We start from the raw sequence: 18531 nt of genomic DNA on the forward strand, positions 1-18531 counted from the left end.
CACCTCTGCTGACAAGTACGTTGGACACTGGTTTAAATTGACAGTGTCCAATTGCTGCAACACAATTTTTATCTAAATCCTGTAATTTAAAACAATTTTTTTCAATAAATTCCCCCATTTTTCTTTGTTCTTCTGTGGGTTGTTGTTGTTTTTGTGTTACCTGTATAATCTGTGAGTCTCGAGTAAACATCCAGTGACCTTAATAGTAATACTCTACAGCTTCTTCTTTTTAAAGCATCTTCCATTGCAGTGAAACATTTGAACAAAAAGGCACCAATCAGATGGAAAAACAACACAATAAGTGTATGGTTTTAGACTCATTTGACCTTATGTGGTTACAGTGACAGGGTCTGTGGGTTAGAGAGTTTTTAAAACTTTGTCTTTAACCTGGTTGACTGTAACAACTCACAGGTTCAATATTTAACAGCATTTTAGCGTTAAAGCAGAGCTGCTCTTGACTCATTTTCAGTTCAGGATATGTGACTATCCACTGTGAGGCAGCACAGAGCCTACAGTCCAACTTGCAGCAACACAATTGTTAAAGTTGTTATGTCCGAGAGATAAATATTCAGAGATAGTTGAGTAAACTTTCATGAAGTGTCAGCGATACTTGTTTTGCAGAACAACAGTTTTGAAATGTAGTTGATGAAGGAAGTGGTGCATGTATGAAGTGTTTTTGCTTCTTTTGCAAGAAATTTTATGTCGCATCAAAGGAGAGAGTTGGGAATTTGGAGGTATGTGTGTGGGGTGTATGCAAGGAAACAGAAACGTGTAAAACAAGAAGAGAAAAAGAAAAAGGAGTACAAAATATGGGATGGGGTGACAGAGTGAAGCGGGGGAAACACTGCCAGAGAGCGTGAACATGCCTGTGAACTATGAGAGAGGGATGTGGAGGGAAGAGACGGAGAGAGAGAGAGAGAGAGAGAGGAGGGGATTGCTGCAAACAGGGATTTGCAGCAGAGTGGACAGAAAGAAAGGGGGCAGTGGCACTCAGTAGCAGAGTGCTATACACACTCACATGCGCACGCACATGCACACACACGCTGTTTCCTCTGTGTCTCTTTCCAAACGTGTCAGTCAACCAGTCAGTCGATTATTTGTGTTTGTGTGTGTGTTCAGTGGGGACGTTGACAAGAGCTCGTAACCATCCTTCTTCTCTATGACCGACGGTAAGATCTTTTCAGTCACTTTGCCTGTTTGACCGTCTCTCACACCGGGCCTTTATCTCGGCCTGCTTTCACTCTACTTTTTTCTCTCATGTGTGTGTTTTTGCTGTAACTCTGGTCCGGAGCCAGACTGAGGCCTCCATGGAGCCCTGTCACTGTTTGCTTTCTTTTACAATCCATTTTGAGCCACAGGGGATGAAAGTAATGAGCAGTGAAGCAGAGGCACTAGTCAAAGGTGGACTTTTTTAATTAGGTGTTCATTTTATTAATAACAACTATTACATCTGAAGGAGTGTAATTAGTATTGGCGGAAACCACTTACAGCTTTCTTTGATGCACTTACCCCTGTAGCATAATGGAAGTGTTGAACTTTTCAGTTATATTGTGAGGACACTACTTTTAGCCTCTTCATTTGTTTTTGAATGTTTTGACTTATTATGTTAATATTTAACTCATTTATCGTCTCAGACTTTCTATAAGTTACTCTAAAATATTGTCATGTAACTCTTTTTTTGTGTAAAACGAGTTTTTGAACATGAATTTGACAGCAAATGCATAAAAAAGGTCACATTTTACTATCTTGATATGTTACTTTTAACTTGTTATCAATTTTTGCTAAAAGTAAATTTACAGCTGTATAGAATTTTAGAAAGTCGTGGCCTCTGGATTAAAGTCTGAAGTGCTCGATAATTGGATTTGCTCTCTGAGACCTGTGGATCTTTCTGTCAAAAATGATTAAGCCTGTGAATTCCTCTGCTTCAACTGCTTATGAGTTCAGCGAGCGGATGTTTCTAGATATATTGCATTTCCTGAGCAACCTGGAAAGTATTTCTACATGGAAGTATTCCAAATGCAAAACCTGACATGCAGAAGAAGATGTTGTCAAAAGGCATCTAGCAGCACATTTTATTCAGTTTCTTCATTTAGCAAGGAGATCTTAAAAAGAAGAAATGTGACGCTCAGTACTGATATAATTACAAGAGAGGAAATGCACTTTTTAAGTGCACGAAACTTTGTGTTTTTTATGTACACAGACTGCTTACATGTGTGGGATGCAAGAGGTGTGTGCTGCAGATTCGTGTGTTAATATACAAACACAGCCTACCTTGATGTTTACCCATTTCTAACTGATCCTTTTTTTTAAGGCATTTCATGATAGAATCAGTTTGACTGATATATATATATATATATATATATATATATATATATATATATATATATATATATATATATATATATATATATATATATATATATATATATTTCAGTCAAACTGAAATGGTTAAATTAAAGGGGGTCTTTAGATGTATTCATGAATGAGCTGACAGAGCTTGGGAGTAGTGCAATATCTAATTTAAATTCAAGGCTGGAAATTAAGTTCAAATGAAAATAATCTGGATGTAGATGTAGGAGGAGCTTACCACTCCTCTGCAGCCTAAGGCCTGCAACACAACACACCTCAAAGATCATTGTCAGCTTTTATTATGGGTAATGTAGGCTTCCAGTTTTAATAAGGAAAAAGAACGAGTGAAGTTAAATAAAAAACACATATTTCTGGTTCGATGCATCATTTCTTAGCTTTCTTTTAATTAATTATGAGTGCTAAATCTATGCTGCACAAAATTAGTAACATTAATTACAGCTTATCAGCTCTTTATAGACAACATCAACCACCCATTACTCTTATCCCTTCCATCCAAACCCTTTTTTCCCTTTTTGTTTCTTCAGGACAAAAGAAACAGAGACAAGGAAAAGGGGACATACAGTTTCTCACAAAAGAAACTCACCAACCAGTGGACTTTCTGACATCACCGCTGCCGCTGTCTATGAGCTGCACTGAGTCAGAGGACTGGACTTTTCAACAATCCTGACACACGTAAAAACCCTGTTGAAGCTCCCGCCAGCAGCAGCAGCGACAAACATCATGTCCTCTCCTTCCCTCCCCATGCCTTCTCTCCCCCCAAGCCCTTTGGCCATGGAATACCTAAACGACTTTGACCTTCTCAAGTTTGAGGTCAAATCTGACACTCCTCCGCTCCCTCCTCCATGTGCGTACCCTAAATCTGGTACCCATGACCCCTCCAGCTCTCCGTACACCAGCCACCCACCACAGGACTCCAGCTTGAGCTCCAGCCCTTACAACTCACTGCCACCTTCGCCCACATTCAGCGATGCCCACCCACCCCCTTCGGGCTCTTCTTCTCTCTCTTCATCGTCCTCCTCCATCTCCTTTCCCCTCTCCATACCCAACAGTCTCACTTCCAACATCAGCTCCGGCTCTCAGGGGAACGTGGAAGGCAGTCCAGCCCATGGCGGCCCTCAAGGTCCGACCCCAGCCTCTCTGGAGGACCTGATCTGGCTGGCCGCACTGCAGCAACAGTTTGGAGGTGAGGTGACGGGGCCCGCCACTTTGCTGGGAGCCTTGGGAGGGGTGCCAGAGAGAGGGGACCGAGAGAGAGGGCAGGTGAATGGCTTCCTGGGGTGTGAGGATGCTGTGGAGGCTCTACTGAACTCAGCTGCAGCAGCTGTTAGCTCACAGGTAAGAATTTCTTATGCTATGTCAGTGTTATTATTCATTATACATATACCCACTAAACAACTGACTTTATACTTCTCTCTCCCTTCATCATTTGCACCTCCTCTTTTCAGTTCCCAGGTCTTTCTCAGAGTTCAAGCAGCAACCTGGGAGACTCAAGCAGCGACAGCGGAGGTGACATCTCCTGCGCCAAAGCAGCAGACATCTGCCATCGCCCACTCGTCTTCCTCTCATCAGGCCCTCCCTCCCTCCCCAACACTAACCCTGCTTCTGCTCCATACCCCCAACCCCTCAGCCCCCAGGGCCGCCTTCATCACCACCAGCATCACCACCAGCATCACCATCATCAGCATCACCCGCACCACCCCATGCATGGCAACCATCACCATCATCACCACCCACAAACCAATCAGGTACAAATCTATCCAGAATTGAAGAGAGGGCCTAATTATGATTATAATATTCAGCAGGAAGCGTTAATCAGTAAACCATGAGAAATTCCTGGAGGGAAAAGACGTGAAGCGAGAAAACAGTCGCATTAAAAGGCTGGGCGGAAGGAGGGAGCGATGGTCCAGCAAAGGATTAGGATTAGGCCATTACAACATGGTTATTAATGTCTTTGTCTATCTGAAGTATCACTTTAAGGATTGTTTTCCACATGGCAACAATAAGGGAAGATAAATCTTTACCTAAGGGAAAATTTGGGAACATTTTTTCCCAAAACAGTTTAGCAGCTGCAGGTATTCTGTAATTTAATTTAGTTATAATCTGACATCTGTAAATCTCTAAATGTTAGTATTTTAAAAGGTATACTGTAAATTTGCATTATTACAATAAAGGATGCACCAAGATTTTGGCTCAATGTTGCAGATTGTTATGTGATGCCAGTTTGGTGGTGACTAAATCTTGAAAGACCTAAAAAAAAAAAAAAAAAAAGTTAAGCCACTTTTTCTAATTACTTTGTAATAATTTCTCAGTTTTCGTTACAAATAATGGGGAATAAATAGAAGCAAAGGCATAGAAGCTCATGGGTGGTGCATCCCTTCATTCATTAACTGTATATACAGCCGGCCTGTTATTGGTGTCCTCAGGAAGAAAAATGTTTGTCGATAAGTATTTCTGCTTAAAACTACATTAGTATCTTATTAATAACTCAGTTGTGAATATTCTGCTCTGCATGTAAAAGGTAAATAAACTTTGTAATCTGTGTTCTGGTTGATCAAGATGTCTGGGTGGATCTCTATATGGAACACAGTGTGAGCTTATGATAATATCTGCTATTATTGCTGTGGGTAATCCTGATAACTGTCTCCCACACTTAGTCAGATTACATGACAGATTATAGACATGTGGTGCCAGAATGTGCCCCCTGACAGCCAGGCACGCTCACACACCACACACACACACTCAGTTTGACACATCATGTGTACACCATTCATGCCATATATGAATCTAAAGCTTTGCCAGAACCAGCTTCACACCCTGCACACCCTCCCATAATTTCCTGCATGTGTCTTGTTGCCAATTAATGGTGAGAAACAGCATATTCTTTATGTGTGTCGTCTCCATCTGTTCCTCAGTGCGGGGCGAACGAGCGTTTCTCTGATGAGCAGCTGGTGAGCTTGTCAGTGCGCGAGTTGAACCGACACCTGCGTGGAGTGAGCAAGGACGAGGTGGTGCGCTTGAAGCAGAAACGCCGCACGCTAAAGAACCGAGGCTATGCCCAGTCCTGCCGCTACAAGCGTTTACAGCACAGGCACGCTCTGGAGTCTGAGAAACATTTGCTTACCCAGCAGGTACACAGTCTTCAATTTCTTTTCATAAGTGTCAAACCTGAGATTTTGCCTCTTTTTCTACACTGGCATTAATCATTAATATCAGCCAGCTTTTTAATGGGAAATTCTGGTTTTAAAGTAGGTGAGGACAGCAAAAACATGCAGCATCTGACATAACTGCTGACACACTCTGCAGATAGAATAAATAATGCACTCCAAGTGAGCATCTTTGCACTTTAGCTCAGCGAAGCGCAGATAAATTACAATCTTTCTACTCCTTTCTCATCAGTTGGAACAGCTACAGTGCGAGCTGACACGAGTGCTGAGGGAGAGAGACGCCTACAAGGCTCGCTATGAGAAGTTGCTCAGCACAAACCATGGTACCGGTGGTGACGCCCAGCCGACCCACACCAGCAACCCACCTTCCCCGCCCCCTGACTACTTCCTCTGAGTTTAATCCACAGGGGTGCACAAAGAAAATAGACAAGCCAGCGTGGAGCAATCAATAATGAGTAATCAGACTTGGAGCGAAGAAACAAGAACGCGTGTGTGTGTGTGTGTGTGTGTGTGTGTGTGTGTGTGTGTGTGTGTGTGTGTGTGTGTGTGTGTGTGTGTGTGTGTGTGTGTGTGTGTGTGTGTGCGTGTGTGTGTGTGTGAAAGAGAAAATGGAAGAGAGACTTTGGAAGGCTGTTTTGGGGATCATACAACTGTGAAAACCACCCTTGAATGACTAAAGGGGAACTGACTGTTAATTGATAGGGTTAGACTCAGCCCTGGGCTGCTTCACAGGCTCAGATTTACTTAAATGTGAATCATGGTTGCACAAAAAACTGACTGAGAGTTTCCTGAGAGCTTCTGCTGGTGATATCAGTGCAACAGGTGACAAACAGTACTCTGAAAATGGATTTTAAAAAACAGCTTTATCTTGCAATAAAACTATTATAGTGTCTGATATTGTTATCTATGCAATATTACATATTTGCAATGTACTTTGCAAGTGAGTGATTGAGGCTCAGTGTAGTTGTTTTTTCTTTTTTTCTTTTCTTTTTATATTAAGCTGCTAAAGCTGCAGAGGTCTGAGTAGTGCAGTGGTGTTGGATGTGGAGTGGTATGGGCTTGGATAAAGTATCCATGGCATGCAGTTAAGCTAATATTTCACAGTTGCCTACCAAAGTGTTTAAGCTCACCAAGACCTGGTATTCTTTGTAAGATTAATAATCATAGATTAAAGAATGTACAAGAATATCTTCCAGTGATTGTGTTAAATGAATAGCGGGGAAACTGACCTTTTGTTTTAGAAAAGAAATGTACTTTTGCCAGTTGGAATTGGCAAATTTCAGCCATTAACAGACTTGCTGTGTGCTCTCGAGAATGGGTTTTTACATACAGAGACACGGGGATGGTAGTGTGCTTAACTCAAGCAACTGCAAATGAAAAAAGAGGCAACCCATTTCAGCAAGCAAAAAGAAAAAAAAGTGTGGCATGATTTGTGTGGTTGTGTCCAGTTCTTCAGACTAGGAAGCTATTTTTGGGCAGAAGGAATACCTCTGTTAAAAAAAAAGAGAGAGAGAAAAAAGGAAAAAGCATTGCTCTGTGAAAACACAGATCATTTTCATATTACTACAACATGCAGCACCACAGAGCTGGTCACTGTGGACTCGGGTACTGTGGGCTACTGATGCAACAGAAAATTTATGGTGCAGGGATGAAAAAAATGCAAAAAAAAAGATTTAAAAGAAAATCTTCATGGAGACACATTCTTAATTGTCCCATGAATTTATTGCCAGGGTTAATGCATTAGAGTTATTTATTTTGTTTGGGTATAGGTTACATAAATTGTTGTTTTATTTATTCACTTATTTATTTGGTATTTATTGTTTATTTATGTACTGATTCTAATTATTTTTTTGGTTTTATTCCATTAGCGTGTATTTTTACTTTCCTACAGTTTATTCTTTTATTCATTTGTGATTAGAATTAACATTATTTTACAACAAAGGCCCTTATCATGGTTTCCTGCTCCTGTTGTAGTGTGGTTTCATATGCATATACAATAAACCAATTACTTTACCATCCCTGTGATGTGTCAGGGTTTTTTTTAACACCTTGCACACAGGTTTAAACCTCATCTCTCGATTCACCTATCCTAGCATCTGCCACTGTCAATCTCCTGGAAGCCTTTTCTCTGTAGCACCATGTCCGGCTCCATCTCTCTCTTTATCTCTGCCCCTCTATAGTGAGGCAGTGACCCTGGGTGTGTGCTGTTTGGGATGACCTCATCTTCAGCTCTACCTCCCTCTCTGTGTCTCTCGCTCTCTCTCTGGCCTGTATAATAGGAGCAGGATTAGGGCTATAATAGCGCCCTGGCTGCTCACTGCCGGAGTCTATTGTGGCTTTGTGTGGGAGGGACACACCACTGCTCATGGCCATGTTCGCACTCTGACAGAAAACATGTTCATATACACTCCTTCGATAACAGACTAGAAAATACTTTGGTGAACTGGAAATTAATCTGTCAAATAAAATATTGAGTGTCTTCAAAGAAAATAAAAAAATAGGGCTATTAAACTTTGTAAGCAAATGGGTAGGCAATCAAGTCTCTGTTTTACAGCAGGGATAACCTAATAACACATTTTAAACATTCTCACACACACACACACAAAAGTCAATTAGGAATGTGATTACTTATGTTATAATGCCCCCTAGCGGCCGCTTCCTGCATCGCCTCCATCTACCAGAGGTCAGTGAATGCTTCGTGACTCTGAGCATCTTCCTACAGCACTGCTCCCTACATGCACGCATGCATCACGCTTCACTGCTATCACCGGGCTGCATGCACCTGCAGTAAACATTTCCAGCACGTGGTAGTGGTGTCACCTCTCCTCTCTAGGCAGCAAATCAAGATCTGGAGAGCTTTTTAGGCGTCAAGTCAGTGAGTCACAGTAGTCAGTCTGTGGAGTGCTGATGATGAATGGCAGTACTGACTTACCGATCTGGACCTGGGCCCTAACCTGAGAACACAGAATGACAGCGAAGAGCGAAATGAAGAGAGAGAGAGAGAGTGAGAGAGAGATAGAGAGAGGGGGGGAGAGAGTGAGAGAGAGAGGGAGAGAGAGAGAGAGAGAGAGAGAGAGCGCTAGGGAGGGAAGATTGAGAAAGAGAGAAAGACGCGCTTAGTGCTTACTTTTTAGTAGCTGATAACCACCTGACAGGTGAGAGATCATACCGGGCTGTTTGATAAGGGGTTCATAAAGTGAGAGTGGTGGGTGGGGGTGGCATGGGTGAGGAGGAAGAATGGTGATGATGCTCTTCCCTGTATATCTTCTGGAGTCCTCATTTCCGATCGCTTGATTTCAGTTTGCAGATGCCGACAGATGTGCCCGAAGACAGCGAGGAGAATGCGGCCACGGTAAGGTGCAGGAAAAGAAAAAAAAAGAAGGGAACTGAGGTTATGTGCTGACGGTGTATGGTATTCTTGCTGAATCTCTGTGTGTGTGTGTGAGTGTTGTAGGTAGGTGGTGGTGGTGCAGGGAGGGGGTGTCCTGCATTACAAAATACAAGGAGTCAGTTTATAATGGAGTTACGGCTACAATGACTAATTTTAACCACAATGCAATAAACAACCGATTATAATGGTGCTCAATAATTAACTCACTCGGTGGCTTAGTGCAGCTCAAACTTTAAATGTCATTTCAGCCCTCCAAGAACTTTATGTCGCCTTTCGACTGATTTTGGTTTTCATTCAACCTTTAATCTCAGGTTAATTGTCACCACTTCTCAATTCTTAGTTACGTCTATTTGCAGGGAGGGCGGGATCTGCTATGTTATGGTTGTTGCTCAGTTCCAAGAACTGAAGGTTATCCTTTAAGCAACAGGTTTACCCCATTAATTAACATTAATCCTCAGAAATCCAACCAATAAATCGATTTATTAATTTCTGAAAATATATGCATTTTCAAAAATTACTTATTAAGTTGCCATTGTTGTCAAGGCAGCCACTAAAAATGAAAAAAAAAATTATACCACTCAGTAGATAAAATAATTTGGTGTGTTTTAAAACACCCTCTGGCTAAATAATCGACACAGTAGAATTTAGCAGCTAAAATGCCAAATTTTTCTCTTTAAGAATTTCAGAAACAGCTAAAACAAGAATAAATATTGTCAGATGGACATAAATCTACACTAAATATTAGAGGTGGGAGAACTGATCCGAATACCAATAGTTTATCGATATACATACGGTGCTATCGGTATCTGATCGATACTAGCGCAATAGAAAGGATACTTTATTTCTAACCACTAGGATTCAGTATGCAGCACACATTTACATTTCAGGTCTCCAAAAAAAGAAATCCAGTTTCAAAATACATGAAAAGCTGAAAGGCCTGTTTTGTTGTGTTAACTTATTATTATGGAAAATAAAAACCACAGGGATTTAGAGGTGATCTCATAAAACATGACATACTGATCTCACCTACATAAGCTGCCTTTATAGGTTAAAGTTATCAGTATCGCTATCGGTATCAGCAATACTGGCCCTCTATTTACTTGGCATTGGATCCATGCAATATCGCAAATATATCTAAAAGACTGAGGTAGGTTCTAAATGGACTGAGATTTAAGACAGTCACAGTGCCTTAGACCTGCATTATTTCCAAACACCAGCAGAGGCTGAGTCATCTGGTTGCCATTGAAAAGAAGTCTGTAGGAAATAGACCATAATGCTCTCTTGCTCTATGGTCCCATTTAAGATGTTTCTGGTGAGTCATGGTCCCAGTTGCTTGTCTCAAATCATGTTAAATACACCAGGGTCTTCATTTTTTTTTAAAAATAATGGCTCTAATTAGATACAGAGAGACAATTAAGCAGAGCTTTAGGGCCGGTCTACCTTATGACTGAGAGGTCATTTACAGTGTTTTTTGGTTTCTCCATTGAATCCCACCCTCACTCATCACATCTGGTTCAAAGTGCTAAATTGGGATGAATTCACAGGACTTCATAAACTAAAAGGCAATGGCAGGATAGCTTTTATAGACAATCTATAGCACAAACAGAATGCCAAATTTGATCCCAGCTGATTCAATGTGTAACAAGTTTATTGATGTCCGAATAACTTGGCATTGCATTTAAACCCATCCAACACTCATTTAATATCTTTAAGACTTACAGCCAAATCTGCCCTGTGGTGTCATGCCAGTGACAATGGTGGAAAAAATTGTAAGGCATAGTTGTAAACCTTTTGAAAAGGGTGTCTTATAACACAACTCTCAATTTTTGCTCAAAGGTAAATTAATAAATAGTAGCAGGAGAAGAAAAGCTAAGATTACAACACCTGCTACCTAACCCAGATACCCATGTGTTATCATCTGATGACTCAGCCTTTGGGACAACAAAGCCTATTTGGGCCAAGAATTCCTGTTCTGTGCACCTGTAATTGTTTGATAATGAAGATAAATAAGATAAATTTGTTTTTAAAAAACCTAATAAAGACATAACTCTTCATCACATGACAGCTGATGGTCTTGAAATTTAATCTAAGCAAATATAATCTCTCTTTTGCTCTTTGCAGGGTTTGTTTATTTCCATGCAACCCAAATCTACTCAAACATGATTGCTCAGCACTGCAAACAAAAACCAAAAAGCTTTCAGTACCAAAGCTCTTGCCCACAGAATCTGCATATTTATATCCAGAGTCTATTTATTGTGAGGCCACATTGCTTGCCTCCTTTCGCTGACCTTAGTCAGCTGTCAGGTTGACACTAAACGGTTTCTCTAGGTGTTAAAACGTGAACCCAAACTTCACAGTATGTGTGTGTTGCTAATGTGAGAAACATTTTCACAGAATATCATGAAGAATATGATGGACTGGATCAATTTGAAATAGTATCATCACATAGTTTGACTACTTTGGGGATTTTACTGCACAAATAGCAGACTATGTATTACAGTTAAGCAAACTTGTCTTTGTGTAGGCTATTTCACTACTTAATCAAATGCATTGCTAAAAAGTCTATAGACAATAGCCATGTCATAATTCATTATATATGTAATGTGTTCCGCTTGGGCTGCTTGCAAAGAGTAATATCAGGCCAGCGGTTAGTCAGGTTCTACTCCATCCTAGTATTGCTGTGTTGTCATTATGAGATTTATTGAAGCAAGGATTTCCAATGCTTCACTTGTGTTAGTGACTAATAAGTATATCTCCCTGTGCACTCTTTGAAATTTCAGGGTTTTAAAAAGAAGTTCTTTCTGTCTTTGAAGTCCATTTAAGGGGAACTGCTCATTTTTAAAACTACATTCTTTCCAGTTCAGAATAATCCTTATTTATTTTTATCCCAAACCTTAGGGCAAAGCCACAGCCAGTGCTGTGTGCCTGATGATCCTATCAGGGATATCTACAACCTAGAGCCCGAGCTTTATGATCACAAACATTTTTGCACATAGAATCCACAACAGTAAAGATATAGGGAAAAAATAAGGAGAGGTTCATGTAGATCAGGTTTTGGGATTTGCTCTGGTTGGCATGTGGGAATCACTATTTCACGAGTGTTACACTGTCTGTCTATGTTCTTCTTTCCCACCAGTGTGACAGTATGACTCTGCCCAGCACTCCAACCGTTCGCAGAGGAAGCACTCCTCTGCCAATTAAGCACCAGCTCAGGCGAGAAGAAGCCGTCCACGATGAATGCGACTGGGCGTCAGGTGCGGCCGGGCCTTCGGTGTCCCCAAACAGTTTCAGCCCTGCCTTGGATGATACTCCAACCGTGACTGTGGAGGGCAGACCTGACGGGCCACTAAGGATTGCTCTCCTGGGGCAGAATGGCGTCGGGAAGTCCTCTCTGGCCCTGGCCCTCGCGGGAGACATGGACAGGACTGCATCTGTGGATTCTGATGGTACAGTGCTGTTTGTATGCAGAGCAATGTATTGCAGTGGAGTAAGTGAGCAGCAAGTAAATAAATCACAGTGCCCATTTCCCTCCTGAGACCTAACTGCTGCTCCCTTTGTCCTTAGGGGAGGGTTATGTGCACACAGTTACCGTGGATGATGAGGAGAGCACCATCATTATCTATGACAACTGGAGACAGGTGAGCCAAACAACACTTCATAGCTCCCACTCTGCTTCCTGCTCCCTCATTAGGCCAGTGAGCCCTCTGTGCAGCTGTATACAGTGTGTTCAGCTGCTCCTCTGTGCTGAATACTTGGACTGCTTTAAGAAGAAGAAGCTTAAATTGCTCCTTTGCAGTTTAGATTTTTCAGCACTTGGTTTCATTTGCTTTTCAGTATTTGAAGAACTCTGTGTGCTGGGAGGAATAAAGCTTCGCTGTATTAAGAGATTAACTGGGGTAATAGAAAAAGAGTTTGAAAGAGCGTGTAGAGAAATTTGCAAGCAGAACTGACAGCATATTAATGCATGAACACGAGTATATCACAGCACTCGTGAGCACAATTTTATTGTTGGGGGCAGGGTAGACTGCCTCTGATAGATTACTAATACAGCTTACATTTGACATAAAAAATGGTTCAGTTACAATATATAAACAAATGCTTACTGCATATTTAGCATTTGATCTGCTCACAGTGTGCACAGTATTTGGAGCACCCTGTATTGTTTATTGCCATCACTGTAACAAAAACTGTCAAGCTCAGAGAACTGTTGGACAAAAAGGGGACAGTCAATCTGCAGCATCTGCATCTGGTCGACTGAAGGAAAGCTCATTATCAGGTTGTTTTCCACACTTTCTTATTTTCCCGTGAGTGCAGCTCTGAGGCATCAGCGTGAGGATGTGAATAGGAGAGAGAGAAACATACAGAAAGACAGAGAAGGAGTCGCCCACAGAGCTGGTGTGCCAAATGACTACATTAATGTTTCTGATTTACTGTAGGTGCATGTGCGAAAACGCTGAAGCTACACTCTTGTGGCACAATCTGTCTTTTCTGATGTGGGGGATTATAATGTGTTACTCCTTGTGCTACCAGATGTGAGAAATGCTAAAACACACTAAAACTGTGGCTTTATAAGGAATCTCCATCCGTCCATCCTTCTAACTACTTGTCCAATTTAGGGTTGTGGCAGGAGCTTACCCCAGCTGTTGTGGGGCAAGAGAGGTTGGGTACAGCTTGGACAGGTCACCAGTCTGTTGTAGATTTTACATAGCGAGACAAATTTACTATTTATGCTCGCATTAACACCTACAGCCAATTTAGAAACACCAATTATGGCTTTGAACCCTGGGAGGAAGTTGGAGTACCTTGTGAGAACCCACGCAGGCACGGGGACAACATGCAAATGCCACACAGAAAGGCCTCAGTTGGCACATGGATTCAAATCTGCCGTGAGGTTGCAGCGCTAACTACCACACCAAGGAATCTACTTATCTAATTTCCCAGTTACACCATTAGGGTTCATACGTTCCTTTTGGTCTGTGCTCAGTTGTAGACTTAATTAAAATTTAATGAAAACTCAGTGGACCATGGCAGCACTGACTAAAGACAAAGTGATGGTGAGTTCAGTTTGTGTGAAAAAATCACTCAGGAATTTGATATTTTTGGAGTCCCTTTGCTGCTGGAAGAGGAGTGTGCAGCTGTTGACTAACAAGGGTTTCAGGTAAAGTTAAAAAGACAGATCAGCCACCTGCTGGTTCTTCAAACACAATCTTTCTCTTTTCTGTATTTTTAGGGTTGGTGGAAATATTCATCAGAGCACTGGAAAGTAAAACATTATGAAGGAAAAAGATTTTGATTCATATGCAAAACACTACATCAGTTTGAATTAGAATCTTTGAGTTTGTTTTGGGTTTTTTAAATTTCATTTCTATTTTAGTGTCTTATATTTCACAAAGAACAAAAATGCATCATCCTCTGTCCCTGTGCTTGTCATTAAGGACCTGTCGGCTCTGCAGAGTGAGGTGTGCGTCTTGGTGTTTTCGGTGACTGACAGGCGTAGCTTCCACCGTACCGCGCAACTTCGGCTTCTCCTGAGAGAGACTCAGCCCCAGACTCCAATAATCCTCGTTGGTAATAAGAGTGACCTCGTTCGCACGCGTGAGGTCACCTCTCAAGGTGAGACGATTATCTTTTCCAAGTCACCTAAAAAAAAATATTTTTTTTGATACATTACACTTTACATTACTCTTTCATATGTATAAGCATTTCCTTTGGGAGCAGATTCTTTTCACAGTTTAGTTCTGTTTTGGCTTTCTTCATTACACTTGACATTGACATTTTACGCTCTTTCTTTCTCTCCATAAACAACGTAAATGTGAATGTCATGCTTTATTGCAGTGTGGGAGTTTAATTACAGTTAAAGCAAAAGCCTGTTCACCGTGACTACGCTGCTTGTCCACACGCCACAGTTTTATATCACACAGGCTATGAAACTACATACTTTTCAACCCAGTGTATGCCATTCTTCCTTATTTAAATGACCCTGCAGACCAATACTGCAGAGGGAGATCATGGTCTGCATTGAAGATGAAACTAAAGACAAATGTGCTACAGAACTATATAAAGAAACTAAAGCAAAAAATTCCAGCTTGATTTAGCTTACTTTATACAAGCTCTGTCCTGTTTACTTAATCAGTAAATATTAACTATCACTATCACAGGCGATCCAGTCGTTGTATAAACCTCTTGATGACATACTTCGTATTGCGTGTTTTGCACAGTTGGAAAACTATGAAAGATATCTCACTTAGCATGCAGACATCTTCCCTCCAGCACAGTTTTCATTACCAAGAGATAAAAGCTTGCTCTTGCTGTTTTAGTTATCTTTTTGAGACTTTAACCCTGAAATTTTCACTTTTAAAGGGTAATTGCTCCTTTGAGTAGAAGATCCTTCCATAACCCCAGCTACAAGCCTTAGATGATACACAACATATCATGGTTGCTAATGACTTACGGTGTAATCACAATATTTACAGCTACCTGTCCTTATTGATTCAGCTGTGTACACACAAATCTATTTCATTTATTCAGCCATACTTTACAGTGTGTTTTACGATGTGCTGACTGGAAACAGCGGTGGGCCTGGGATAAATGGGCACCCTTTTGTTGCTTAAGGCCAGGTTCGTGTGATGGTTTATGTTGTTATAATGGCCTTTTTCTGTATTCTGAACACAGATTAAGGCACGGATCATAAACCTGCAACGTAGTGCTCAACATTTCAAGAAGGTTTTGTGACCATAATATTTGTGACAGTATACATATTTTTTAAACTGAACATTTTCTTAATGCTTGCCTGACTCAGTACATGGAGTGCATGTACTGAGTGTTGTTAGTAAATCTCAGTGGAGTCACTCATTTGTTTTTGTGTTGGACATCTGGTTGTATTCCCTGGTGTGTTTTTGCCTCAAGTGGTGAAACATGTTTGTTGTTTCCACCTTAAGCGGGAACATTTTTATCACATATTTCCCAAGTATTGTGCTTTGTAAGAGTAGCCTTCTTAGTCGTCACTGAAGGCTGACATGCAGCTCTTCCTCTTAGACGTGCCCTGGCTTGGAACCTCTACTACCAACAATCTATTACAGGTGAAGGAGTATCAAAAGGTTTATATGGATGAAAAGACATGTGGCTCTGAATATAAGCTGTGACAGCTGCCTTTTTTCTGATCTCCTCCGTCTCCTGTTTTCCTCTCACAGAGGCCATGTCTAGCGCTGCCCTTTTCAACTGTCTGTATCTGGAGATCTCCGCCTCTCTGGATCACCGTACCGTGGAACTCCTGGAGTGTGCGGTGCGACTAGCCAGGGGCCAGTCTCCCTGGCCTCCGGGGACAAGCGCCGAGGACATGAGCGGAGGAGGGCAACGTGAAAGCATCACATCTCGTGCCAAACGTTTCCTGTCCAGTCTGGTGCCTCGGTACCCTCGAGAGCGAGAGGTGGGGAAGTTCCTGAGGCAGAAGTCCCGCTCCTGCCACGATCTGGGAGCGCTGTGATGGTGCCCCACGGGGAGCAAGTGGTTAGATTGTTAACAGGGATAGCTGGAAGGGATGTATTATACCAACAAAGAGAAAAAGATGTAGTGATGCAAATGAGTAGACAAGACAGGAGGAGTGACTAAGAAAATGTGAAGGAAACAGTGATAACAGGACAATGTTGTGAGGCTCACTCATCAGAGGATAATTGTTGATAGGATGATATAGAAACTCTGTAGACAGAAAAGGAGATGATAAAATACCGTTGTAGAAACATGTAAATAAACTGTAGTAGTGACATTTAACTGCAACCTTCACAGCTTTGAGAACTAAATAAATTGCTTTTTTGAGTCTTGAGAAAGTGAGTGCACAGTGGCCTTGAGGTCTGTTATTTTACTATCTGCCACGCGTTTTATACACTGAATAGGAAATCACATTAAAAACAGTCCAAGCCCCAGATAAAGTCATGACCACACATTTTCATAACTCATTTACAGGTTATGCTTTTCTGATGATTCATTCACTGTTCGTGAGCTATTATAGTGCGCAGTAAAACAGTGAAAGGCCAGTGATGACAGGCAGGAATTAAAGAGCTTTCTTTTTTTAAAAAATGGACTCAAAGAGCCCAGCATGAGAATAAGAAAAGGAGCAGAAAAAAGAAAGGGAGATTATTGTATATGGAGTGATTGTTGCCATGTTACTGTTGTCAAGGAAACCTGGAATCGTTGAGACTTACACATTATGTCCATTTCAGCTCTGTGACTGCACCTCTACCCTTTCTGGTGCATGTCGACTGCGAGAGAAGAAGGATGATTCGTGCAGCAAATCATATTTTTAAGTATGGAATTCGATCCAAATTAAAATGCAAAGACTTTTTATTATTATTATTATTATTATTATTATTATTATCAGATATCAGCCTCCATGCACTCATGTGAACCACGCTCGGAACCCTCAGCACTTCCATCCTCCCACTGACACCCACACGTGAACAAAGATTTAGCACATCACAGGTCATTATACCCATCATTTGTTATCAAAGGGAGAACTGGGCTATAATACAAGTAAAAAATAAAATGGTGGCATGATATTCTGACTCATTCCCTTGGCTGCAAACTACTGGAACGAAATGAAAGGTTACGATTTTGGATCGTGAACATGGGGTGCAAGCTCCCTCGTGTGGCTGATTTCAGGTCCTGCAGCATGTAGAACATGAAGTTAGGCATAAGAATGAGACGCAAACATAAGGTGAAGGTTTAGTAATAGAAAAGAAGTCTGCATCCCAGTTCATGACTTGCTTGCAAGCTACTTAGCTTAGGTGAAAAGCAGCTATCTTGCATGCCTCCATGCAACAAATCGCCATATTTACTACATGCAGATTCACACGGGAACCCTTTTGATTTTTAAAAATAAATACAAGTACAGATGCTTTAAGTGCTTAGACTGATATTGTAGGTATAAAAAGGATGCAGCGACTCTGTAAGGAGCAGATGAAGATGTTGCACCTGTGCCAACATTAGTCTTTTATACCATGCCCAACATTTTGCTTATTTTTAACTTGTCCTCTGTTGAAAATATCCATATTTAGCAAAGCTACTCCACAGTATCTCTTAAGATGAAATCCTGCTCATGGTGATAAAACCATTGGGAAAGTATCTGCAGAAAAACTGTCTTTCTTCTGGTTTTAAACTGAGGTAAAAATTGCTCCTCCTCATCTCCCTACATTAATGATTTAAATAGCCCTAAAGTTATCTGACTGTTCCCAAATGTATACCATGACATTAAATGTCTTGGTAATTTATTCATTTTACAAGGTTGAATGATTGTACAGCATAGATCTAAAACAAGAACTAGGTACACAATTTTCAATTTATGTAGATTTTCATGGCTACTACTGTTTGATTTAATGTCCCTTAGCAAGGTGCACTTTCACCAGGCTTTTGGTAGCCATCAACAAGCTTCTTACATAGTTCTGGTTGGGATATATGACCACTCTTACTGGCTGGATTGGTAGAGTTTATTTCCTGGCACTAACCCAGCCTTTAAGCGTAGTCCGCACATTTTTAGTAGAGGAGAGGTCAGGGATTTGGGAAGGCCATTACGCCAGTTTAATATTGGCTTGCTTCATGTATTATTTGAACAGC

At 41.2% G+C, this 18531-nt stretch overlaps 2 protein-coding genes across 2 annotated transcripts; both read left to right on the forward strand.

The window, feature by feature from the left end:
- Positions 1–1009: 1009 nt before the first annotated feature.
- nrl (neural retina leucine zipper) lies at positions 1010–7530 on the forward strand. Its single transcript, XM_085398646.1, has 5 exons — positions 1010–1169; positions 2895–3705; positions 3816–4115; positions 5283–5498; positions 5767–7530. Exons 2-5 carry the CDS (start codon positions 3091–3093, stop codon positions 5926–5928), a joined length of 1293 nt encoding a protein of 430 aa, XP_085254772.1. The 5' UTR covers positions 1010–1169; positions 2895–3090; the 3' UTR covers positions 5929–7530.
- A 1046-nt stretch (positions 7531–8576) lies between these two features.
- LOC146641211 (GTP-binding protein REM 2-like) lies at positions 8577–16732 on the forward strand. Its single transcript, XM_085398871.1, has 6 exons — positions 8577–8689; positions 8835–8886; positions 12062–12371; positions 12490–12563; positions 14361–14538; positions 16116–16732. Exons 2-6 carry the CDS (start codon positions 8842–8844, stop codon positions 16406–16408), a joined length of 900 nt encoding a protein of 299 aa, XP_085254997.1. The 5' UTR covers positions 8577–8689; positions 8835–8841; the 3' UTR covers positions 16409–16732.
- Positions 16733–18531: the final 1799 nt, after the last annotated feature.

The sequence above is a fragment of the Rhamphochromis longiceps genome, linkage group LG23, assembly GCF_057381845.1.
Source record: "Rhamphochromis longiceps isolate RC_006_pf linkage group LG23, R_longiceps_female_GT1.1, whole genome shotgun sequence".
Lineage (NCBI taxonomy): Eukaryota > Metazoa > Chordata > Actinopteri > Cichliformes > Cichlidae > Rhamphochromis > Rhamphochromis longiceps.